General features: G+C 37.7%; 1 protein-coding gene across 2 annotated transcripts; it reads left to right on the top strand.

The window, feature by feature from the left end:
- Positions 1–1,884: 1,884 nt before the first annotated feature.
- Positions 1,885–26,366, top strand: IL7R (interleukin 7 receptor). Of its 2 annotated transcripts, XM_039842674.1 has the most exons (8): positions 1,885–2,028; positions 5,800–5,938; positions 15,724–15,881; positions 20,055–20,212; positions 22,265–22,433; positions 23,321–23,414; positions 24,361–24,436; positions 25,071–26,366. In XM_039842674.1, exons 1-8 carry the CDS (start codon positions 1,947–1,949, stop codon positions 25,572–25,574), a joined length of 1,380 nt encoding a protein of 459 aa, XP_039698608.1. In that variant the 5' UTR covers positions 1,885–1,946; the 3' UTR covers positions 25,575–26,366. The 2 variants fall into 2 exon arrangements, with proteins under 2 accessions (XP_039698608.1, XP_039698609.1); XM_039842675.1 differs by lacking the exon at positions 1,885–2,028 and having other exon boundaries at positions 5,799–5,938; positions 15,703–15,881.
- The last annotated feature ends 1,156 nt before the right edge of the window (positions 26,367–27,522 follow it).

The following is a 27,522-nucleotide window of genomic DNA, read 5'->3' as shown; positions in this document are numbered from 1 at the left end:
AGAGACATGACCCAATTACTACCCACCGAGTGACAATCTGTGAACAAGTCATGAGCTCTGTGTTGGTGATAGATATAATTTGTGATTTTTCCTTGAACACTTATTTCACTTAGTTCATGAAAATTTGTAATTATAGATTTCTTGAAAGGTTATTTAGCTCAATGCACCAAACATGCCAAGTTTTGTGAATCAGGCTTCTGATTTTCTAACCAAGCTTTATTATCTGATGCACCAAATTGCACTCTTTTTTTTGTTTGTCTGTTTGGAAGATGATTGAAAATTCCAAAAGAAGGCCTCAACAGATTAAGAAGAAAGATAAAGAAGAGCAAGAAACCAACCTGTTCATTTGTCTTCTTGCTCTGGAAATGTCCCTTGAGTTTACAGTCCAGAAGGTGATATTATACACAGGGCACCCCATCTCTGTCACTAGATCTGCCTCAGCATTGAATAGGGGTTCCCAGAGACTGAGACAAATGCCCCACCTCCTCTTTTCTCATTTTATGACATCATCACATAACCATAATGATGAGACAAGCTAACTCAAGTAGAGTTCAAACTCTCTGTTTTATGGTCTAGGGGATGTTGTTTATCTTCATTGATTTAGCCACTTTTACAGGCCCATGGGACCAATTCTACCCACAACAGAGAATCAAACAGAACCTTGTAACTTACTGTCCACTCAGCATCTCTGTCCTCATTATCTTATAATCACAGTCTTGTAGCTTTTTTTCCAAAAGAGAACCCCTGCGAATCAAGAGAATGGAGTTTTGTGGCCTAAATTCAGGTTAGATTAGTCACCTAATGAGCAAAAGTGTGTCCTTCAGGAGACATTTCTGTCTGTTAATAACAGGACTGCTCTCAACCTGTGCCTGTAAACACTAATAACGGCTCAAAGACAAAAATCCAACAATTACCAAAAGGTCAGCCAGGCTTTACAAATGTCACTACTTTAACTAACCATGAGGCCATGTTCAAAAATTTTGTTTGGTAGACAAGTGTAAGAAGAGTCTAAATTATTTGTCATTGTCTCAGGCTTCTGCCCTGCAGGTGTAGGCACTAATGTGATTTGTGTGGACCAACGTTCCTGGCAATCGGATTTTAAAAAATAGAATCCTATGTTAAATTCATGGAGAAAATAACTATTTTAACTGTTAAACAAGGGATTGGCAGAATTTTTCTATAAAGAGTCAAGAATAAGATTTCGCACTCCGTGTGCCATACAGTTCATGTCTCGGCCACTCCACTCTGCTGTTGTAACGCAAAGGCGGCCATGTTTCAATAAAACTTTCTTTACAAAAACAGGTGGGGGGCCAAATTTTGCCCCTTGGCAATAGTCGGCCAACTCCTAAATTAAACAAATAATTCTTGAATGCCAACCGTGATGGGTGAGGTATAAGTAATTACTAGGGCTACAAAACAGAAAAATTGCTCTTCTTGTGAAATTCTCCATGTTCAGAGATTGGAAGTGAACTATTTAATATACTTACTATAAATTACTTTATTAAGAACAGAATCTTTCTTTAAAGCAAAACGCACCCCTGACAACCAATTGATTAGCTTTAAAAGTTTAGATTTTTGTCTCATGATTCTTTCAAAGTGGGCCCTATTCATACTCCAGTCTGAAATAGTTGAAGTCTAGATTTGAATCTACGACACTACTCTGAAATAAGCACAGTAAGTTTGGGGGCTTGCCAAGAATACCAGAGAGGTACAATAATTTCAAATGCTCTATCCCTTCATTTCCGTTACCTCTGCTTACAGCAGCAATACTTTTACTCTGACTTCCTGTTTCTGGCACATGCCTTCTTTTTTACTGTGTTTATACTTCCCCCTGTCTGTGGTTAAGTAAGTATAAAGCCCTAAAGCTATAGATTTAAGTCTCTCTCTCTCATTCATTCCTATATACAGTCTCACACGCCTTCTCTCCTCTTTTGCTCTCTCTCAGAATGACAATTCTAGGTACAGCTTTTGGTATGGTTTTCTATTTACTTCGAGTTGTTTCTGGAGAAAGTGGCTATGCACAGAATGGTGAGTCATTTCTAATTTTTCTTTCAAATATTCTCTAGCATAGGTTCTAGGTTGCTCAGATTCCTCATAAACCTGAGCTGGGCACTGGGTTGGAGTGGAGTTTGAGAACTTACCGCATATTCAATCATTTTTTAATGTTCTAACAACCAGACAGGGGATCAAGAGACAATACTGAGGGTGATTTAAAAAGTCTTAGAATTGTCACCAAAAAAAAAATGTGCATTTGACTCTCCAAATGTGGATCTTAATGCTGGTGACAACTTTGCTCTTACATTCATAAAGACACACAGGTTGTACTTGTTGGTTATACCTTTTTAAGAAATTAAGCTAGATTTGTTTTGTTTCACTTTTTAGGGGGTTCCAAAAGCTTAACTTTCATGATAAAATAATGTCCAGAAACAACAGCTTTGTGTGCACTTAACCTTGCTATATCCCTAGCGCCCGAAAGAAGGGGTAGGTCCTAGTGAACATTCAATACATATTTAAAAATTTCTTCAAAATACTTTTTTTTGATAGATTCATGTGAGATTCTTAGTGAATAATTGAATGAGAAATATCTGAGTGAGCTGTCTCATTGGACTATATTTAATTATCTCTATATCAACGAATTTACCATCATATAATAATTCTTTCTGGATCTTTGAAAAGCTCGATACCTAGAAGCAGATGTTACCTACTTAGAAAATACATGGTAATTAGAAGAAAAGAGTAGACAAAGGAAAAACAGCAGCAGGTGGAGCAGCCTGGGAAGCTGGACCACCGATTTCTTCCTGAAAATTAAACTCTTTCACTTTAAGAGTTAAAAAGTATTTTCCTATCAAAGATCTCAAACACATCAGCCTAATGACTCAGCTTGGATATTTTAAGTCATATAACTACTAAGGATGGAAATCCCTAGATTGATTTCATTACAGGAATTGTCAGAAGATTGACATTTTTCACAGTGTGACCACGTATGAATCACTTTGTGTAGGATGATCATAATTCCATGGTAAATGTTGTCTCGTGTTTGTACATAGAGATGCTTGGCAGGTAACACAAAAATCTTACTCTTTGGAGTATAACATATTCCATCTATTTCTCCAGTGGCAATACTATTTTTAAAAGAAATGAGAATTTAATTGAAAGTTGAGTTTTTACTTCAACTTTTTAAATTTCAGGTTTTTTTTTTTTTTTTTGAGAAATCTTGTAACCACCCATTCACATGATCACTTCAAAACACTTCTCAGTTTGGAGTAAAGAATTATCAGCTGCTTTTTGTTGAAAGATAAGTTAGTTCTCTGGTACCTGCAAGGATGGTAAAGAGAAGAAAGGGCTACTTTTTAAAGATACACTTTAATCAACTAATTCCTTTCAGTACGAAGACTTCCAAACTACAAGACCTTATCTATAATATACATTCCAAAAAAATTCAACTTTTAAGGAAAAATATGCTGAGATAGTGAGCATTTGAAAAATAACAGGTTAACTCACCATTCAAAAGCTCTATATGATTTCAAAGCCTTGGTAGTAATGACACCTTTGATGCATAACTCTTTTTCAAAGGAGCCCCAAAGGTCTCTTGTTCATATTCTCAGAATTAGAATTCTTAGTTTACCTTTTCATCACTTATTTCTCAAAAAAAAAAATATATGATCATAGTCATAGCTAACCTTTATTGAGTGTTCACTGTATCCTAAATTAAGTCTTAGTATTTGCTCAGTGGTTCCCCATAATAACATAAATGTACGTATCAGAACACTGAGGCTGAGAGAGGTTGAGTAACCTGACAGAGGACCGTAGCTACAAAACAGATTAGCCAGGATTTAAACCCACATCTTCCCAGCTCTGGTGCTGGGGATCTTAATTACTGTGTGTATTGCTCTTACCTAAGAATTTCTTCAGCTTAAATCAGGTATAACATTCTCTTTGTAAAACGCCGTGCAATTTTGCAAGTTGTTGAGGGGAATTTTTCTCAATTACAGGACAAGTTTGTCCGGTAACACCTGCTAAATAGCCAATGAGCTGCTTCTCAAAACACAACTACTTTAATTATATGAACAGTGCTTTGCACATTGTATGAGAATACGCAGCAAACTCACTTTGCCAGACTAGATGGCTGAGGGCGATGGGAGTGCTTTGCTCTGCCGATGCCCAGCATCTCCTGTACTGTTGTCTCTCTGGCTGGCTTTGTATGTTGAAGTATTTTGGAGACAAAGCTGATCCATCGATGTCTGAATCTAAATAGTTATGTTGGTTCTATTGTACAGAGAAGGTCCAAAGAAGAAGATACATCAAAGCAGTTTGAGGGCTGCCATGTAAGAGCAGGCTAAAACAGACCAGAATCATTCCATTGAGAAAATTGCCAGCTCCTAGGGACCAAGATTTAAATCTGTAAGCTTAGGAATGCACATGCTTTGAAATGTGAGTCCTAAGTGGTGGGCTGCCCTCATTATTTAAAACTGTCATCAGGAGGAGGGCCATACCCTGCCGAAATTACACAAGGAGCCTTTGCTGAGAGAAGAACTGTGAGCTGGGTGGCTTCCAGGAATGTTCGGAAAGAGCGGTGCCCACAGCTCTAGTCCAGATGTGGCTTTTCACAATTTGTTGCTTTGACTGAACTGACCTGTCACTCAGCTGGTTGATCCACTCATAACCAGCCTTACTAACTTTCCCACAGCCTACTGGGTTATTTAAATAGAATGCGGTTTGTACATCCCATGGCCTTTGGGACCCTCAGCTGGGGTTTAATTTTACTATGTTTCGTATCCAATTTAATGCTCCAGAAACATCGAATTTCTAGTATCAATGGACCTAGAAGCAGTCACGGGCTCACATTTGAGTGCTCTGAGAATGGCTTTTGTTACTCTGGATTCTCTCAGTTTCCAGTTGCAGTATATTCACTGACAGATTTTTCTCTATTAAATACTGTGAAATGTACATACAAAATGTCTATTTAAACTTAAGGGCCTCGAGCCAGCTTAAGAAATAGAACACTATCTGTGACAGATTGTACTTTTCTACAAGTGACTACAAAAAAATTTCTGGTTCCCCACATACTTCTAGACTTCATTAAAATCTATGAGATACAGTATCTATAGAAGATTGATAAGCACAGAAGCAGTATCTATGAGGTTTATGGGCAAGTCTACCAGATCTAAGTCATGTCAAATCTAATTTTTTCTAATTACATTTGTCTCAGTTAGTAGTTTAAGACAAAGTGCCTTAAACAGATATCCACACAATACAGGTAATTAATGGTGCTTTTAGTTGGGACACCTATTTAGGCAAGGAAAAGCTACCCCTTAAAAAAAAGTGAACCTCTGACTGTGAAACTGCTATCATCTTTCTTCATTCAAAAAAATACTTGGGAGGGAATAAATGAAGATCGGTAATAAAGTCAAAGGCTAGATTAGGTAGCATATAAATAATGGAGATAAAATATCTCTTACTTGAAATGTACAAACTAACAAGTTTGATCTCTAAAGCACTAACTTAATGGCAAAAATATTTAGAAATATTTGGAGGTTATTTATTAATTACATGATTTTTTTTTTCTATTAGAAAAATCTGTGCTCATTAGGTTTTGTTTTGGTTTGGGGTTTTTATTGTTCGTTTGTTTTTGTTTTCATTTTTGAAAACTGTTTCTTGTCTTTGCCTTTGGCCTTTTTCCTTTAAATTATAATCACTTTTTTATGTCTGCGCCCCATGCTCTTTCATTAATGTCACTGCAGATTGCAAAGGGATGCACGTATTAACTTCATTAACAGCTGCAGATTTGTTCCTACCCAGGAGACTTCGAAGATGCAGAACTGGACGACTACTCATTCTCCTGCTACAGTCAGTTGGAAGTGAATGGATCCCAGCACTTGCTAAACTGTACTTTTGACGACCCCGATGTCAACAGCACCGATCTGGAATTTGAAATATGGTGAGGAACGGTGGCTTCAGTGGGTGCCTAGAAATCCTCTGTCTCTCTTTTCTTGTGCTGTGTGGCAACAGCGGCAAAGGAAAGCATGTGGGGCTAATGATCAAATACTACAATCGAATGAATTCCAAAAACTTTCCGGAACTCCTTGTCCTTCACCAAAAGACTCATGCAAAGAAACTCTTACGAGTTTATCTTTCAGGTCCCACTGCTACAGCCAAATAATGATATGGCTCTTGGAGATCCTACATCCTTTCTGACTTCACAGCAGAATTTAAATCCTGGTTCTCCTAGGACACTCCGAAAAAATCTCTTTGCCTGATGTGAGATGATCTTGTGTCTTCAAGCTGCACTCTGGTTTCTAATCTCAACACCAGGTCTAACTGGCTGTTTAACCTAGAGCTTGTTATGTAACTTACCTATGCCGCAGTTTCTTCACCTGGTAAATGAGATACACTACCTCATAGGGAGGTTGTGATGACTATATAGTTTAATGTTTGAGTAATTTAACTAGAGACACATACTATGTAATAAGTAATGAAAAAGAAGCATTAAGTCAAAAGTCTATGAATATAGACCTCATTTTCACCTTCTTGGCGCAGTTTGACTTTAGATGAGACTCTCAATATCAATCTTCCAAAAACCCACAGGTATAAATTGGCTCTTGTTTTCATGAAGCAACAGAGAAAAGACGAAGAAACAGAGAAAGTCTTTGTTTTGAAAGTTCGGTAAAGAACTCAGACAGCTTTATCTTCTCCCTCCTCCACAAACCATCTCTTGTTGTTGAGAGTTACTATCTCTGGTGACTTGAAAAAAATACTCTAATATGAAATTCTGACTTCTAGCTATCTCCAAATTTCTATCAGATGACCTAATTTTAGTTAGTTTCTTAGTAAGGAAAGTGGGTCAAGATCCAACAGGAGTAAAAGAGGGCTTCTTACATTTCATAGACATTTGGCCAATCCCCCACGATATAGATTCTAGACAAGCCCTGAATTCCATGTCTTACATTAATTTACAGAAGCTTCCTGTCACAGTCACTGGAGAAATGTGGTCTTGGACTTGAATTCCACAGTGTGTTCCCCATCTGCCTCTGTCAGTTCATTTCTCTAACATACTTTCCAGGAATATAATGTATTAGGAGATTCTGGACCTACCTTGTCCAGAATCTGTGCTGCAACTAGACTACATTAAATTGCCGAACAACTCGTTCAAAAAATGAGCTCATTTTTATGGTCAAAACCCCTTCCAACACAGAGGTTTGACTCTGGGTTTCTCTAACCAGCTAGTTGGTGGACAGCAGTGATCACTGTGGTTTCTCTTGGGGAGGCCAAGGCTGACCTTTCTGTCCACTTTCACTCACACAGAATCTGACCACTTCCGTGCCCGCTCAAACAAACTTGCCCGCTTCCTTTAACAAGTCTTTTGATATTTTCTGCCATATTTTAATCTATCTATAGCTTCCATTTGGATTTTTCAATTGGATTCAGATGTTACCATTGGAAAAATATTATCTTAAGACATGTTTTCAGTGTGAAACAATAAGTGTGAACTCCTTAATAGGTTACGGTGCTTCTGGAGAACAGCTGTTTTCATAAGGGTATCTACACCTGGAGGTAGGTTGGTGGAACTCCCGGGTGCAGAACAAGCTACTTATCTCAAATTAAATTCACTTCAATTTTCTGGTCAGGCTGAGTTTCTTTTCCACAATGAAACTAGCTTTATCGGAGCTTTTTCTTTTCCGTTAATATAAATTTATTTAAAAAGACACTAGAAATCACTGAAAATTGTGCATTCTGCTGAAGTCATTACCCAGGTGGGATTGTTCATAAAAACCAGATGATGTTTTCTATAGGGCATACCTGGGGCATTTTTCTAGATGAATTTACCACCTGCCTGATCTGGCCGTCAATCTTCTAGGTTTAGAAACCAAGTTACTTATTATTCAATGTGTGGATCCATCTCTCAGGGATGGACTTAGATTAGCCGAAATCTCGGAATTGGATTACCAGCAGACCAACTGACTACTTCACAATGGCAGATACAGCTATCATAGAGACCCAAATATTCAGACTGGGCTCAGGGCCTACAGATTTGGTGTTTGAGGGGAGGAGGGACAGGGAGGGCCAGTAGTTTGTGTATCAGTATAAATCCACTCTTACTGGGGGACCTGAAAATTTTTCATTCACCAGAATTCTAAGCAGCCGTCAGGTACCTGGAGTGGCAAAGCAGAAGTGCTGGAACGGACACCCAGATTGGAATTCCAATAGCAACACTCAACTAGCCCTGTCACCCTCTGATCGTCAACAACTGCCTTGCATTGCGGTAGAAGGATTAGCATCTAGCATATGATCAGTGCCTGTAAATGGTACTTAATTCTGATTTCCATTTAAAATGTGATCGAAAGATTGTTTAGTAAATATAGAAACAAAACAAATTTGTTGATTTTAAGACCAGAGTTATTTGGCTCATATCTTAAAGTGGTTAATTTTTAAAACTTAGTTGCCAGCATTTAAAAATTTAGATATCTCTTTAACAATCGGATTTGATAATACTGGGCACATACAGCAAAAAAGTAGCTGAACAGAATTCTGGCTGTTTCTATAAAGTGGGGATTAAATCTCAGTCCTGAAGTTAAATCCACTTTCTCATTTATATTACCTGCATAGATACTCTACGTCCTTGAATTTGAGACCCTGTTTTTTAGGTGTTTGCATAATTTTTATAGTCAGCTCTCAGAGGACAATCATATTTCCTTTATTTCCACATTCTTGGGGGCACCACAGTAACTTCCCTGTTCAGTTTACAGATACCACTTTAAATGTCATTTTTTTTTTCATCAATTACCACCACCATCACAGGCTGCACCCTGACAAATCTACCTCACACTCTAGGCTTCACTAGCAACATCCGTCAAGTGCTGGTAATGTAGTCCTTTATACAGCAAACCACACTAACTTTCAAAGTTGTTCCATATTTTTGAGATAGATTCTGTCTTTCAGAGCCAAATAATCAATAAAAACTATAGTTTATTTTTGTTTTTATTTTTAATATTCCCGTGTAAATATCTGTTTGCACCATCACACAAAACCTATGCAAGACGGCAGGAAATTTAGGAAAGAGAAGGCAGTCCCTGGCAGTCTCTCCCTATTTTCGGAATGATGGGGGCGATTTGTGTAAGTGGCTTAGGGTTGATGTCCCCTGGGAAGGTCTCACAGGGTCATATTTGTCAGCCTATAGTACTACTTGGATACTTTTTCCACTCCCAAATACCCTAGAATGACTCTATCCAACAGAAATACAATGTAATCCACAAATGTGCAAGCCAGATACGCAATTTTAAATGTTTTAGTAGCCACATTTAAAAAAGAAACAAAATTGGTAAAATTAATTTTAATAATATATTTCATTTAACCTAATATATTCGAAACATTATCATTTTAACATGTAATCAATAGGAACGAAAATATTGATGAGATACTTTACATTTATTTTTCATACTAAAACTTCAAAATCTGGTGTGTATTCATATTAAGAGCACGATTTGGACTAGCCGTATTTCAAGTGTTCAGTACACGTGGGGTAGCGGCTATCGTGTTAGATGGTGTAGTCCTAGAACATTCCTAGCCCTAGCAATACATAGTTGGCAACCTAGTAAATTGTTTTAATTTAAATAAGTGAATTGAAATGAATTGGATTGAATTACTCATGGGAGGACATTAAATTTTCTCCAGTCTCCTGAAGCCAGGGTCAGTGGCTCAAAGCGAGATTATCTATTCTAGGCGGCACTTTTATCTTGGTCTCCTGGCTCTCCCTCCCTCCCCACGCCCTGCAAACACACACACAGAGCAGCTCCTAGGGTTCAGAGCCCTTAAAAGGATGCCCAGTTTCACAAGATAGCCCAGTGGAGATCTTCAGTTTTCATTGCTGATTGATCTCATTCTCCCCAAAATAGGAATGAACTGAATATACCATTTTAGAGTCTTCTTAAACTTCCAACAGTGCCAGGAACTTGCTACACGCTAAGAATCTGTAACTGATAGTCCACACATACTTTACTTCCAAATAAATTCTAAACTCAGTGATTGAACTAAAAGCCATTTTCCTTCTAATTTCTCTACATCATGTGTTTATCTAAAATTTAGAAATGACATCCTGCCTCAATTCTCCCCTTTTATTCTAATTTATTAAATCATAACAATATTGCCATCTTTAAAACTTTTAATGTGACAATTCTCCCAAGTTTGTTCCCTGGTATCCATCTAGCTTACCTTATATACTGGCTTTTTACTTTAACTCTGCTCCAAGTGGGAAAACCCATCTAGCCTAAAAAGGAACACACCCTCTAGAAACTCCAACACATACACACACACTCTCTCACTTTCTCTCTCTCTCAAAGCCAGAACAACATACCTCTTTTTAAAGCTATTTGCTTGGGTTTAAAGAGCATGTGAAAAAAACAAACTGGTAACCATGGTTATCACAGGAGAGGGAAATTAAATCGAGGGTTGAGAAAGGAGAATAAATGAGTAATTTTACTTTATTCTGCATTGTTTAATTATTTTTACAATGAGAATATATATTTGACATTACTTCTTTCATTTTTATGTGCTTTATTAATTTATTTGGTTTACTTTTTATTTGATGACAGTTTATTTTGGGAGTAAAATTTACCTATGGTGAAATATACAGATCTTAAGTGAGTTTTGAGAAGTAAATGTGACGTATTGTCAAAACCTCAGTCAAGATATAGAACATTTCTTCCACCCTAGAAGGATGTCCTCATCCCCTATGAGCAATCACAGTTCTGAATTCTATCACCCTCTGGTTTTGCAAGTTTCTGATAGTTCTTTTAAATAAAATATCACACTGTTTACTCTTTTCTGTCTCACGTCTTTCATACGACAAAATGTTTTTGAGATTTACCCATGTAGATGCATATCTCATAACTCATCTTTTCAATTGCTGAGTATTAATTCCATTATATGACTAGATTACAAACTTTAATCCTTTCTCCTCTTGATGGACATTTGAGTTTTTTCTTGTACGAATCATTTTGTTAACACACATTTTTATTTCTCTGTGGTAAAAACTTCAGAGTGAAATTGCTGTATGGGGTAGGTGTGTATTTAACTTTATAAAAAATTGACTAACAGTTTTCCAAAGTAGTAAAAGCATTCTACTTTCCTAGCAGCAATGTGTGAGCTACATATGATTTCTAACAGCTTTGAAATAGTATCTAGTGAATTTTATTTATATTTCTCAACTAACAAATAATGTTGACCACTTTTGTGCCCTTGTTGGCCATTTGTATGTCTTCTTTTGGCAAGTATTGGCAAAAGTCTTTTTTTTTTTAATTGAGTTTTTGTCCTGTATTATTGATGGGGATGAGTTCTTTATACATTCTAGATACATTTGTGTGTCAGATATATGCATTATAATTATTTTCTGCCAGTCTGTAGCTTGCCATTCATTTTCTTAATGTGTATTTTAATAAACAGGAGGTTTTCATTTTGATGAATTCCAATATATCTATTTTTTTCCCTCTCTCTTTTATGTTTCGTACTTTTTGTGTCATTATGATCTTTGTCTACTCCCCAAATTAGGAAGATATTTTCCTATGTTTTCTTCCAAATATTTCATAGTTTTAACACTTACATGTAGGTCTATAATCCATATCCAATTAATTTTATGTAAGACTGAGATTTATATTTTCCATACATTTGCTCAGTTGTTTCAGGACAATTTGCTGAAAAGATTTTCTATTTTCCATTGAATTGATTGAGTGACTGTACTTAAAATCAACCTTGTATGTATGAGTCTATATCCAAATTCCCTATACTTTTTAGTGATCAATTTATCTATTCTCATGCCGGTGTTAAACTGTCCTATTATAGCTTAATAATACCCTTGAGATAAAGTGCTATGAATCCTCCATATTTGTTCTACTTCTTAAATGTTGTTTTAAGTATTCTTTGTATTTGCACATACATTTTAGAATCAGCTTGTCAATTTTTTAAAAATCCTTCTGAGATTTTGATTAATATTATATATACCAATTTGAGAAAATTTCCATTTCTTTGCTATCAAATTTGCTAATTCATGAATGTAGCTCTCCATTTATTTAGATTCTCTTTTATAACTCTCAGAAATGTTTTGTGTTTTCCATTAATGTCTTGAACATTTTGTATTAATTTTATATCTAGGCATTTTATATTTTATTGTTATAATAAATGGAGCTGTTATTTTTAAAGTTAATTTTCTAATTATTTGAGACTAGTCTATAAAAATATAATTAATTTTTGTACAATGACCTGATAAAGTCACTTTCTAAGTTCCTATAATTGTAATGGAGAATATTATTTGCCATGTGAACAACTTGTCTGCAAATAAGTCTTTTTTCTTCCTTTCCATTCTAGCTCCCGTTTATCCGTTTCTATTGCCTAGCACTTGCTAGAAACTTCACCATATAGATGGTGAAAAGAAATGGTGAAAGTGAATATTCCTGTCTTGTCCTTATCTTAGAGAAAAATATTCACAATTTCATCATTAAGTATATTAATGTATATAAAAATATTCACAATTTCATCATTAAGTACAGACTTTTTGTAAACGCCCTTTATCAGGTCGAGGAAGTATCCTACTATTGATTGTCTGCTAAGAGTTTTTACCATAAATGGGTGATGAATTTTGTCAAATGCCTTATCTGCATCACTTGAGATAACCATATTGTTTATCTTTTATTCTGTTAATGTGAATTATATTGATCGATCTTTGATTGTTGAACCTATCTTGATGTTCTGTGGTGCATCTTACTTTTTCATTATGTATTAACATTAATGTGTTCATATTTTCTTAAGGAATTTTACATATACATGAGACATTTATCTGTCAATTTCTTCTCTGTAATATTTTTGCCAGCTTTTGGTACCACTAATGAGCTAACTTCATAAAATAATTTGGGAAGGGTCTGTTTCTCCTCTATTTTCTGGAAGAATTTGTGTAGGGTTGGCACTATTTCTTATATGTTTGATGGAATTTACCAGCATATAACCATGTGGGAGTAGAGTTTTCTTTGTAAGAAAGTTTATTAATGATAAATTTAATTTCTTTGAAAGAAATGGAACTTTCAAGATATTTCATTTCTTCTTTATTTTCACTTTTGGGCAATATCTTTTTAGTGATTACTCTCAGGATTACAATATTCAAACTTATGAGAATTTATTAGGGTTAATATTTTACTATTTTATGTAAAATATAAGAAATTTACAACAATATAATTCCACTTATATCCTATCCTTTGCACTATTATTGTCATGTGTTTTATATCTATATACCTTATAAATACCTTATAAATAATGCTATAATATTTGCTTTAAGCAATCACTTACCTTTAAAAAATTTAAAGAGAAATATGTACTGTCTTTCATGTTTCATATATTATCTTTTATATGAAAGATATAAGATTCTGTCTAATATCATTTCACCTTGGTCTAAAGAATTTCCTAAAACAAATTACTTCAATTTTTATTTATCTGAAAATATCTTTACTTTGCCTTCATTATTGAAGAACATTTTGTGCATATAAGAATTTAAGGTGGAAGGAAATCTTTTATTCCCCTCTTTCACAGTTTTAAAGATATCCTAATGTCTTCTGGTTTTCATAGTTTCTGATGAAAAGTGATATTTTTCCCTGGATGAGTTCAAGATTTTCTATTTGCCTTTGTTTTTCAGCCATTTGACTATGGTATGTCTAGCTTTTAGGATATGCTTTTCTTTGGATTTATCCTGCTTGGATTTACTGAATTCTTAAGACTAAAAGTTGATATTTTTTTGCCACATTTGGGAAATTTAGAGCTGTTATTTTTCAGCTAAATTATTTCTCTCTTATTGAACTCTTATTACATATTTATTTATCCTCTTGATGTCGTCCTACAGGCCACCAAGATTTTCTTTCTGTTATTTCAGACTGAATAATGTCTATTGATTTATCTTCAAGTTCACTGACTCTCTTCTCTACCATCTTCAATCTGCTGTTAAGCCCATTCCATACACTCAGGAAATTTTTTTAAATGTTATATTTGTATTTGTTGGTTATAGTATTTTCATTTTGTTCTATTTTACAGTTTCTACTTCATTAAGATTAAACATCTGTTCAATAATCATGACACCTTGAACATATTTACAAAAGCTGCTTTAAAGTCCTTTTCTGATAGTTTCAACATCTGAGTGAACATCTGGGTCAGTTTCCATTGACCGCTTTTTTTTTTTCTTGACTATGGGTCACATTTTTCTTTTTCTGGTCATTTGTAGGAGATTCTGATGTAGGAAGAACTCCGTTGATAATGGGGAGGGGTGCATTCTGTTATCCTCTGGCAAGTGTTAATTTTAGTTCTGTTGGCTAGATTAATCCCCAAATTCTCTCTTCTTTTGAGTCAGCATCTAAAATCTATGCTTAGCTCTCTCTAGAGACTTTTAGCTATTGCCATTCTGTGGTTTCCTAGAAGTCTCCTACACATGTACAATTAAGGGGACATATAATAATTTGAGCAAAGTTTATATACTGACTTGGTGTTTCCATTTCTATATCTTCCTCACCTCTAGGCTTTCCCTTTTAAAAATAGCCAGCTACTCTAGCAGTCCAAAACTCTGTTCTCTAACTTCTTAAGACAAAACAGTAGCTGTTAGATTCTAAATGCCTATCACCGTGCCATCAGACTAAATAAATAAATAGAAAGAAAGAAAGAAAGAAAGAAAGAAAGAAAGAAAGAAAGAAAGAAAGAAGAAAGAAAGAAAGATCATAAAGATCTCATTCATTTTTTTAAAAAAAGAACGAAATTGAAATTCTCTCTAGCTTCTACCTGCTTTTTACTCTCCAATGCTCATAAATAGAATTTCCAAAAATATATTGTATAAAGTTTATGTATTAGAGAGCTAGTGTGATATAAGTTACTCTGCCATTACTGGAACTAAACCTTAAACTTTTTTAAACAGGAATTTTTTGAAAGAGTACAATTTGGAGCTTTTGATGTTAGTTGCATAGTAAGAAACATTCTCTTTTCCTCAGTTTTTTAAAAAAATGATCTTAATTGGAAATAGGAAGTCACAGAAGAGAATTCAATTCTTAGAGTAATGCTATTGCCTGTTAAGCTAAGGAGCATGATGAGAAGGGTTGATTTTATTTATGTATTTATTTATTTAATTAATTTATTATTTTTTTATAGTGACATTGGTTAATGAAATCCAATAACTGAAGGGTTGATTTTAAAATCTGTTGATTAGTTAGAAGTAGAGCAGAATCAAAATTATTTATGAAAAGCTGTAAATTACCCATTATATTTACATGGTTTTATGTTTATAATCCCTTAGACTATTTTGTCATTTACATTAACCCTTTTTGGTCAATGTTTCTTCACAGGCTTTATTTTCTCAATTTTTTCCTGTCGGACATCAAAAAAAAAGCAATTACCTTCCCATCTAAACAAAGTATTTGCTTTTCAAAGATCAATTATTAAAAATTAGAAATTTTTTATAATTTTTATGAACATGCTTTGACTATTTTAGGTTCAACTACATCTAATATATGAGTAAATCATCACTGATAGTAATGGCAGCAAAAAGCTACATTATTTTAATTCTTCCTCTCTCTTGCATATGCACGCACCTACCCACTCACATACCTATGGACAGAGTTGAAGTCACGCAATTGAAACGTACATGTGATGCTATTCCATTGTATACAGAAACTTCTGCTAAATTTAAGACAGATCCCCTTTTTGTTTCTACAGTGAGGCCCTTGTGGGTGTAAATTGCCTGAATTTTAGTAAACACCAAGAGATGTATCTCGTCAAGACAAATAAGTTCTTACTGATTGGAGACAGCAAAATATGTGTGAAGCTTGGAGGAAAGATTGTAACTTGCAGAAAAATGAAGATAGTCAATATAGGTAAGAAGAAAAAGGGGGTATGGTTGCCATGTTTCAGGTATCTGAAGACAATGATAGTGTCTGGATTTTCCAGATTTTAAAAGTAGACAAATCATGAGAGCTATTTGCAACAGAGAATAGATAATTCACTAATACAAATAATTTTTAAAAGAAATGAAAGTTTTGAAGCTTATGCTATTAATTCTTACTGTGAGAGAATTCCGAGGATCTTCAAACTCAGCCATGGATGAGGGCGTGGCACCTACAGGTTACAAGAAGAGTTAGTTCATCTATATAAAGTGCCTAACTGAAGCTGGGCCTCCTGTCATCCACCCACCTATGTCCTTTCCTTCCTTACCTTACCTTACTGAATTTCATGTAATCTTCTCCCCCCTGCTCACCATATTCTGTGTGTTTAGCTAAATCACCAAGTTACTTGAAAAAGTAAATATGCCTTCTGTATTAAGTTCTCCAGAAGAAAAAGAACCAAAGCATAGAATATATATATATATATATATATATATGATTTATTTTAAGAAATTGGCTCACATGATTGTGGATGCTGATAAGTCTGAAACTTGCGGGGCAAGCCATAAGGCTACAAAGTCAGGTAAGAGTAGATGCTGTTGTCTTGAGTCCAAATTTCACAGGGCAAGCCAGGCACTCTGGAAACTCAAGCAGGGTTTCCATGCTGCATTCGTGACACAGAATTGCTGCCTCGGTCTGCTTCTAAGGCCCTCTCCTGACTGGAAGAAGCCTACCACATTATTGAGGGTAATCTGTTTTACTCAAAGTCTACTGCTTTAAATGTTAGCTGTGTCTTTAAAAAATGTCTTTCAACTAGTGCTTGACCAAACAATTGGGCACCATGTTGACATATGAAGTTACCATTGCACCTTCCTAAGAGACCTATTATTGAAGATTGATGCCAAATCTGATTTGACTTAGAATACACATATTATACTTTGCCAAAAAAAATTATAATTATACCTCCAATAAAGTTAGCATTATAATTCAAATTACTAAGCTCATCTGCATGTTTTATTTGGTTTTATATAATATCCATGTATACAATAATACAAATCAGTAAATCTATTCAATTATCTGGGTATAAGTCAATATTAATTACTAATTAACCATTTGGTTAGCAGGCAAGTAAATCAAAACGATCGGAAAAATTGAGGCTATAGACACAACAATTTCTTCCATTACTTACAGATATATGACCCTGAGGCGAATAGGTTCTTTTCAAAACCTCAGAGATATGCTTGTATAGGAGAAGGTCTAAGCCAATTATCATATATCAGTGTAATGGAATACTAACTACTTGTATGTATTCTACCTATGAAGATTTATAGGCAAAACAACATGTACATGGGGGAAAATCGTTGAAAGTGATTGAAGAGATGGATTCTTTTGCTGGTTTTAAACACTATGGCTCTACCTCTCCCTATCCTCACCCATCCTTTCACCCTCCAAAAATAAAATGGTATGTAAGAGAGCAATACTTATTAGAGACATCAAAGATAAACTTGGAATCTAGTCTGAGCTTTGTTTCATGAAGATGGTAAAGGGTAAAAGCAAAAGTTCTCTACGTGAACAAATATCTTGTAAAAAAAAAAAAAAAAAAGCAGTGGTAGTGAAAAAGAGACATAGACACAACCAGTGTGAGTGCTGCCCAGGTGGGGATGACAGCCACAGGGTATGCAGCACAAGCGAGCTGGGTTTTGCCCATTTGGAGACTAGTCTGCTAGTTCAGTTTGTGACCCGCACAAGAGCACTATATCTAAAGGTTCCTCATTTACATTGCAAATATATATATTCACTCTCTGAGAACAGGCAGAGAGGGCAGAGATTCTCAGTCCCTCGACAGAGTCCTGGAGCATCAGAGGAGAGCCCCTTCTTACAGAAACCCACACCAGCACACAGGGCCTGCATGCATTCCAGAGAGTGAGCATGTGAACCCTCGTGGCACACGCACAGGCTCCAGGTGGTGTTCCGCCCCATCTGAATCCCCAGATCTCCATGCCCACGGCTTTTAGGGGTCCACATTCTGTACCACCCAGCAGACTACAAACCTGACACGCCTCATCTGAGGGGCAAGGGGGAAAGACAAGGTGTGCACACTGTGTGTCTTACAGTAGCAACTTCTTCTGGTTCCTAATGTGACATTTTATTAATAGAACTGTCATCTAATTGAATTTACACTGGAAATTCCTGCTTGAACCCCAGAACCAGAGCTCCCCTGCAACCACTTGCCCTTCATTTATTTCTTCTTCTCTAAGTATAGGCCTCCCAATAAGTCTAGATGGGCAGCTTCCTGCTTCCCAATTTTCTTGGCAGGATAAATTTATATACTTGTTTAGGTTATGCAAGAATAAATTAACTTTTTTAAAATGTTTCTTGAAGAATGAGCACCTTTTTTGAATGTGTTCAAAGACACCATTTGGGCTAGAGACGGACATGTGGGTAGATTGCCCGGGCCAGCCAATGGAGATAATGGAGTCCAGAAACAAAAGCGAAATGAAAAAGAGTGAGCACCAGAATCAGGCAGAATTGAATTTAAATCCTCCTAAACCATCCAACAGGGTCCTGAACGAAAGTCAATCGACCTTTCTGAGACCCAGCTTCCTCATCAGTATAGTGGTGACAAGTGATTATTGATGGAAGATGACATAAGTAGATCACTTGGCACTTACTAAGTATATAATCAATATTAGTATGTTCTCCCTTAATTTTTCCTTTATTGAGAGTCCTTGGGAGATGGGGATGGACAAGGAACTCAATGTCAAAGGTTTTTTGAGAATGTTACTTCCTTGAATGAAGGGTAGAAACTGGCTTGATAGGGGTAAAAAGGTTAACAGTATTCTCTGTCCATCTGTTTCTCCACGCCCACTCCCTTTCCTCCTGCTTCCCTTTCAGGCATCTTCCGTTTTTATAGTGTTTCTAAGGATAAAAGAGGATCAACTTCACCTTTCACAAGATAGCCAAGGGTAAAAAAGGAGTCACTTCCTCTTTTTCAGTACCTCTGAGGCAGGTAGACACCACCACTATGAGAAGCTGATGATAATAAGTGAGCCAAACTCCACCACACAAATTCATTTTACTGGGTCAGCAAGTCCGTCTTAAAGCCCAGCTCAGACTGCTTAGAATCCAGTTCAGTCCACTGAGTGAAAATTTGATGGACACACACTCTCTCATTAACAAAAGGCTTAGGTTAGATCTTAACCTCTGTGTTTCCCCATCCCTGTCTGAGATCAGCCATACAGAAACGTGGCTTCCCCATCTCTAGATAACTAACCTCCTCCTTTGGTGAAAGAGCCACTAAAATACCATGACAGGGAAGCCCCCAGTCAATGGTGGGGAGGCGACATGACATACATGTTCATCTAAGAATTCAATACCTTTCTCAAGGTTTGTTCTGCATGAATTAATACCTGTCTTCCCCCAATAGCATTTCATATATAAGGTGCATGTGATCTAACAGCAACTCCAAGAGGGAGGCAGGCAGGCAGAAGGAGGAGGCCAGAGAGGAGTTTAGCTCTAATGCAAACAAGATTAAAGGAGGAAGTCACACATTGGAAGTTCTGAGCCAGGGCCAGAATGCAAACCCTCAACTTCTATATGGCTGAAATAAGGTGCAAGGCTTATCACCTGATCTTATTGGAATAATGAAGATTCGAAGTTTAAACACTCCCATTTTGGGTCTAATTAATAACAAGCATTCAAAAGGCAAAGAGAATGCGTTTTAGTGTAAAATTAACACTAGCTTTGTAACAAATAAGCCCTAAAATGTGTGATATCTCAAACACTATAAGTTTACTTTTTGCTTACATAAGAGCCCAAAACGGGTATTTCTAATCTGCGAATGGTAGTTGTCCTTCAAGCAATAGTCAGGGCTCCTTCATGCTGTGACTCCACTGTCTTCGATATACAACTCCAAGTGGTGGAAGGGGAACGAACACGAGGTCACACATGTAGGGTTTCTGGGCTGGGATCAGAGGTCGAACACATCACTTCCACTCACACAGCTCATTAGGCCACACATGGCTCCTGGGAAATGTAGTCAGGCTTTGAATCAGGAAGAAAAAATGGTTTTCTGAACAAGAATGTGATTTCCAGAGTAGATGAACTTTAAAAATTATAATTATTTCTTTGATCTATAAGCTGACCTCATTTCTTTTTCCTTTCCAGTTAAACCTGAGGCTCCTTTTGACATAAGAGTCATCTATCGCAAGGAAGCAAATGACTTTGTGGTGACATTTAATACATCGCACTTGCAAAAGAATTATGTAAAAAAATTAATACATGAGGTAGCCTACCGCCAGGAAAAAAATGAAAATGACTGGATGGTATGTAGATCAACTACATTTATAGATTATGAAATTTATGAAGGTGTCTATATAAATATACTTAATAAATAAATTACATATATAAATTAAAATATGTAAATGTATAAAACTGTAAAATAGAAACTTCTTAATGTTACATATTTTATTGTCCCAGGTACATTTACCCCAGGAGGTCCCCTAGCAATTTTGTATTCAAAATGTATCTTTAACTTAAAGAAGCTTCTAAGTGTAAAAGTTATCAATCCCACAAAACCTGGATCTTCTCTTGTCGGTTCCTGTTCTAGCTCCAATTTTTTTTTTCTTGCTCTGTTTTTTGTCTTTATAATGTTCCTAAATTAGATTAACGGACTAACAATATAGGTCAAAACCAAATCAATCCTCTTTGTTTTGGAGCCTCAAAAAGTAGCACATTTAGCACACTCACAGGCAAATCAGGCAAAAATGTCACCAAGTCATAGCCACAATTGGTTTATAAAAGTTGTGAGAAAAGCATAAAGGAATACAAAAGGAGAGAAGGAGAAATATTCTTCATTTTTTTTTAAGCTTGAATTCTTAATTCTTGAAATAAGCACTAAATTTTCACCCTTCATAATCCGGAGGGTTATTTAGACTTTCTGATTCACTGCAGTCGGGACGGTCTGTCTGTCCCTGCAGTCTGTTTGGGGAAGGGGGCGGAGGGAAAGCAAAGTGTCCCAGGTTCCTCCGAACCCATTGACTTACCTTCTGTCCTTTTCGCATCACACAAACGGAAAACAGATGAAGGTTTCTCTTTCTGAAGGCAAAAAGAGTGCCTACTTATCCACACAGTTCTCCTTTCTCGGGCAGAGGTCAGCCTCGTTTGTTTGCAGTCCGCTGCCCGATGCTACTCACATAAGTGTAATGCCTGCTCCAAATCATCTCCTCTCCTTCTATTCCTCCCCCAACACACACGCACAAACTGGACTGCCTCCATCCTGCCCTCTTCCAGTCTCCGTCGGACAATTACACAAATGGAAAAGCAGCTGTAGTGGGAAAAGGAAGGATTTCGAAAAAAATGGTGCCAGAATAATCGGTTCACTGGGGGGAAATTAAGTTAAATGCCTAACCCCCTCTGTTTAACAACAAAAGCACAGAAAGATGATATAAGGAAATTATGTAAAAGTACAACGCTAAACAAGCTAGAAAAGAATCGGTAAATGTTAAGATAATTTTGACATAAAGAAGAACATTTTAAGCATAAAAGCAGTGAAAGAAAGCAAAAAACTGGTACATACGACTACATGAAAATAAAGGTTTATAAATGTTAGCACCCACAATAACCAAAATCGAAAGGCAAATTAAATATTAAGATTAAGGTGCCATACTTACAATTGACAGATGGTTGATATCTTTATAAGAAAGTTTTACAGTCATTAAGAAAAAGACAAATATAACAATAGAAAAATTAGCAAGAAAGTTGGAAATGTTTCGCAAAATAAGAAATACACAAATTCAATAAACACGAAAACTAATAATCAAATAAATATAAATGTAAATAACAGTAGAATATTACTTTTACCCATAAAATTGATAGAGTTCCTATTTTCTTAAGATTAATACACAGTGTTGAAGAGACCATCATATCTGTATTGTTATTCACGATGTGGAACAGTATCTTTCTGCAGGGAAATGATTTTTGCTCACTAACTCTATCATTCCCTGTCATCCCTTCTTGGGATGTAAAACGAAAGAGAAAGAAAATAAAAGATTAAAATGTGCCAAGAAAAGTGGGAGGCTGGGAGTGATTTGAGCATTTCCTCCCAAAGTGGCAGTGCCCAACTCACCTGAGTGAAGACCCACTGTACCTGCCACCGGCCCCTTCGCCATTTGCAGCATCATTTATGAGCTCAGAGCCTCTGCCCAAAATTCTGCTGCTGACACCTCTACGTTCAAGAGTTCATGTTTACAGCAAATATGAGAGAATTTTGAGAGAATGTCCACGAGACTAACGATGCCCCTCCACTTGAATGGCTTGGGAGATCTGGGTGGCACCTTTTTCATCCTAAAAATATAGTGGCACTTTTTGCCCTTTAGCGCGTGAATTTATCCAGTACAAAGCTGACACTCCTACAGAGAAAGCTACAACCTGATGCAAAGTATGAGATTAAAGTCCGATCCATCCCTAATACCGACTATTTTAAAGGCTTCTGGAGTGAATGGAGTCCAAGTTTCCACTTCAGAACTCCAGAGACTAAAGGCTCAGGTGAGAAGTGACTGTCTCTGTTCTCTGCATAGTGCTTTGCAGGTCATAATGTGTGAGTGAGCATGAGAGTGAGAGAAAGGATTCCTTTGAAGATATTCCCACACTTTCTTTAGAGAAGATGCCACCTTTGCCCCTTTTGGTAAAGAACACGGAAGTGGTGGGAATAGGGCCTTTAGTGGCCGATCGACGGATGTAGGCCATCTAGGCTCTATTGCCCTGGGTGCTGTTGAGAGCTGCTAATATTCTGAACAAAACCCCCGCCTACCACCTCTAGTTTACCATTCGGACTGGGATCCCCATATCTGATGTTTCTAAGGCCCCTCTAGGGAAGATCTTTGTTCATGGCAGATTGGCAAGCTGATGTGGCTCTTCCATGCCTCCTTTTCCAGATTAACGAAGATATCCCGGGGGGTCTAGGAAGAGAGAATGGCCAGAAGAGCCAAAGGACATGATTCAAGCAGACCCCTGGGGACTCGACCCACCACACATATACCTTCTCTTTGGGGGGTGAGGGGAACATTTCTGTCATACTAACCTCTCATCCTCACCCTGGAAATGGCTGAGACTGCATAGTAGAGTGTCTATCTCATCAACCCCTGCTCAACTTTCTTCTCTTGGTGATGGAATCGGGGAGGGAATGCTGGTACCTTTAATGGTAGGTCACTTTTACATTTCAAGTGGCAGATGTTCTAGATCTGGTCACCTCAGTAAGTGTCATTTACTGACGCCAAAATTCACCCATAAAGCTATTACATCATTTTGTTCGCTGAAGAGCAACTTTCAAGAAAGTTACTAAACCCAAGTTACTAAATAAACTCAAAGCATCTTGAAGTCTATCCCACTGCATATTTAGCGATTGTTAACCTAGAATTATCCTTGCATTCCAGAGGAGATGGATCCAGTTCTACTAATTGTCAGTGTTCTGAGTTTCTTCTCTGTGGCTCTGATAGTCATCTTGGCCTGTGTGTTATGGAAAAAAAGGTAAATTTCTTTTATCAAGAGGGTGGTTATGCGGGATCCCAGAGAGCCAAAGCTCGAACCCAGTTTATTGATGAGAAAACTACAAAGGAGAATAAGGCATTTCAGGAATTATAGTGCTCAGCATCCTTCCTCATCCTCAGGCACTGGTGAATTTCCATAGTTAATTTCCTAAGAAGTGAAAATATATAAACTGGACATAGAGCAAATCCTCCCCCCACCAGATTTTTCCTCTTAAAGGATTAGGAGCCATGCCTCTGGAGTGTTTGGGCAGCTAGAGGCACCCATGGAAAATGCAGAATATATTTGATGTCTTGACTTTTAGTACACACATTGATGAGACTTTTGCATTCTACCTCATGATAGGGCCATGACTACTTCATCATAAAAATGATGTTTAGGAGATACACCGGTCAATAATTAATGTTCTAGGAAAATGCCCTCAGCACAGGGCCACATACCCCAAGAACTGCAAAATACTCCAGTTTGAAAAGTACCACCTTAAAGCAATTTCTCAGAAAATATTCCCTGCTTCTACCAAAATGAGAGATAAGAGGTTGCTACCAGTAAAAAGGAGGAATGAAATGATGACATCTATATTGAGAGTAGGTAAGCAGGTCAAATTTTAGTTTTATAACTACACCAAACCACTTAATTGCCAAGCTTCCTTGTTGCTTTTCTACAGGGCTCTTTCTCAGAGGTAGATCGTTGTTAAATCGTGTTCACAGTGTGGCTCACTGAAAATAATCTCTGGTCCGGCTCCTGCATGGATTGATAGGACATTGAGGACCAGAGAAGCAAGACACTTGCCACAGATGATCCACCTGGCAGTGGCACAGCCAAGACTAGAGATTCACTCTTTTGATTCCCGTCTCAGAATAGACGGAAAAATGTATTGTGCCTGCTCCCCCTGCCATTCATTTCATCCATCAATGTCTTCTCGTTTCAGAATTAAGCCTATTATATGGCCCAGTCTCCCTGACCACAAGAAGACTCTGGAGCAACTGTGCAAGAAACCAAAAAAGGTGAGTGCTTCTATCACCACAGTGACGGTATCCCAGCAACCAAGAATGATATTGTGGGGTGAGGAATCATTGAACCTCAGGTTTTGGTCTTCTGTGCATCCCCAAAGTAGGGTCCCTTACAAAGATCCAGTTTCTGGAGGTAGGAAACTAAAATGAAATACAAGACTAAGAATTGCCCAGGCCTCTCCCCAGGGCTGGAAGGCGCAGCCAGTGGTCACTTCAGACCCTGAGGGGGTCACAGCACCTCCAAAAGTACAAAGTCAACTAGAACATGTGGGTTAATCTCTGACATTCCCTGGTAAATCCCTGTTAGAACTTCTTTAGATCTTTTCCTAACAGAAAGTTTGGTGGCGTGTCTCTCTGGTGCACTGTATGTATGTACGTATGTATGTATTTATTTATTTTTAGCCGAGGCAACCCTTGATCGACCTCACGGATTGCAAGGACCTTGTCAGCTTACAATCCTTTACTTTTTATTTTTTTACGCCTACAGCACCTGGTCTTTCTAGATGGTCTCCCATCCAAGTACTAACCAGGCCAGACCTTGCTTAGCTCCCAAGATCAGAGGAATCAGGGTGGCGTGGCGGTAGACTCTCTGGTGCACTTCTAATGCCGTCTTTCTTTTTCGGTGCAGAATCTGAATGCGAGTTTCAATCCTGAGAGTTTCCTGGACTGCCAGATTCATAAGGTGGATGGCATTCAAGCCAGAGATGAAGTGGAAGGCTTTCTGCAAGATGCATTTGCTCCGCAGCCGGCGGAGCCTGAGAAGCAGAGGCCTGGAGCGGGTGGGCAGGGCTCCAGCTGGATGTCTGAGCAGGCAGTCATAACCTCCCAAACTTTCAGAGGAGATACACCCCTCAGATGCCAGGCTGGGGACGTCAGCACGTGTGACGCCCCTGTGCTCTCCTCCTCCAGGTCCCCAGACTGCAGGGAAGGTGACAAGAAAGGGCCTCACGCGTACCAGGGCTTGCTGCTTGGTCCTGGAACTACAAATGATACCGTATCCCCTCCGTTTCCTTTCCAATCAGAAATCCTGACATTGACCCCAGCTATGCAGGCACAGCCCCTCCTCACTTGCTTAGGATCAAATCAAGAAGAAGCGTATGTCACCATGTCCAGCTTCTACCAAAACCAGTGAATTTTAAGAAACCCGGGACTGGAACCACGGTGACCGACAAAGATGACCGAGCTCCTACTCCCCCTCACAGCACCAAGGAGACAAAATTAACGCGACCCTCTCCATAATCTACAGGATCCTAAAATGGCTTTGCCGACTCCTCCCCAACTCCAGCGACGTTCAGCATGGGGCGAGAGCACGCTGCTTCAGGCAACCCGAGTGATTCAATTATTTCAGAAAGTTAAAAAAAAAAGAAAGAAAGAAAAAAGCAAGAAAGAGTGAAAGAAAGGGTGGAGGAAAGGGTGGAGATGAAGGGGTGAGGAAGACAGAAAGGGTGCAAGGGAAGAAAGAATAAAGGAGGGTGAGAACGAGAGCTCCGGTTACTGGGACTTACCACGTGCCCGATGCTGATCTCGAGCTCCGCACGCGCGGTCCCACTGCATCCTCACAATAATTCTGGGTGGCGGGAGTGATTATTGTTGTTGTTATTCTCTTTGTTATAGGCAATGAAACTGAGGCTTAAAGTAACTGGTCCATGTTTCCCACTCAGTGATAATTCTAGACCTGGTGGTGCCCAGGAGTCCAACGGCAGTGTTCCCAGAGCCTCGCACCTTCCTCTTACTTAGGGGCTGCCTAGTCCCGAGTGCCAGACCTCAGTGGTAACGGGGCGACTGAATAATTCATGTCCAACTGGGTCACTTTTGAAAGTGAAAGAAGTTATAAATAATCACTCCAGGACAATAAGCATGAACCGGGAGTGTCTCAGATAAATGGGGAACATATGGTCATTCAAGCTAAAAAAAAAAAAAAAAAGCTATGATAAAGTGAGAGAGAAATGTTCTTACAATGTGCGAAGGACCACGGCCAGACATGTCTATGAAAAATGAGGATGGCAGCGAAATGCCACAAAGCCCATTTTATTTCATTTTTCTGAAAAAATGTTCAAGGAGGGAAAACTAGAAGCCCAGAATTTCTATTGTTACTTATCAAGAGGACAAGCCCCTTGCTATCACCAGCCAGCTGCCTCCATGGATGGAAGAAGAGCCTATTGCCCACTCTGGACACTGGTATGTGTGACCAATGTGTGATCCAGGGAATAATCCTTCTATGTGTGTAGAGATCCGCCCAACCAAATTCACCCTCAAATCATCCTGAGTTCCACAGTCACAGGTGTTGCCACAAACTTCAGGGAGACAATGTAATAAAAAGCCCACCCACTGAGTAAACCACATTCTTGAAGATGCAGGGCAGAGACATTAACACTGGATGTGTGTCCTCTTACATTTCTTGGTGTAGATAAACTACTACTATCTCAAACCAAGTCAAGGCAGTTGAGAAGTCTCAGCCTGGGGGAGTGCAGCTGACCCCTCTCCCACAGGTCCGCAGGCCAGAGGTGGACACAGAACCAGGCTGGGCAGAGGCAGTATAGGGAAGTAAAAAAGTACCTAGATCCTGGTTTCTATTTGGAGTTAATTGTCATTGTTGTTGTTTATGTTTTGCATTTTTTCTTTGTTCTGCTTTTAGTTTGTTGTGGGGGGAGGAGACTGTTTTTAATTCTCTTGGGGTTTTTTTTTTGTTTGTTTTATGATGTCTATGACGGGAGTTTAAATAGTGGACCAATAGACATAATCTGTTTATTTAGAAACCTAATAGTAATCATATTATCTTATTCTTCGATCGGGTGTTGTATTTTTCAAGTAGGAATGAATCAGTAGTAATGAATATAATGCCATAATCCCTTACATTTGCTTTGTGCTTTGTGATTTTCAAAGCACTTCCATAAACGTTATCTTTCTTTCTTCTTTCTTTTTTTTTTTTTTTTTTTTTTTTTTTGACAAGTATTTATGGAAAGACTGCTACGTGCCAACCATAGTGATAGGCACAAGGGACCTCAGACAAATAAGGCTGGGACCCTGCCCTTATTAAGTGAATTTTAATGAAAGTGGCAGCTTTGTAAACACATGATTAT

This window comes from Pteropus medius, unplaced genomic scaffold (genome assembly GCF_902729225.1).
Source record: "Pteropus medius unplaced genomic scaffold, Ma_sr-lr_union100, whole genome shotgun sequence".
NCBI lineage: Eukaryota > Metazoa > Chordata > Mammalia > Chiroptera > Pteropodidae > Pteropus > Pteropus medius.
Note: the sequence above shows the minus strand (reverse complement) of the source record. Positions and strands in the feature narration are given on the sequence as shown.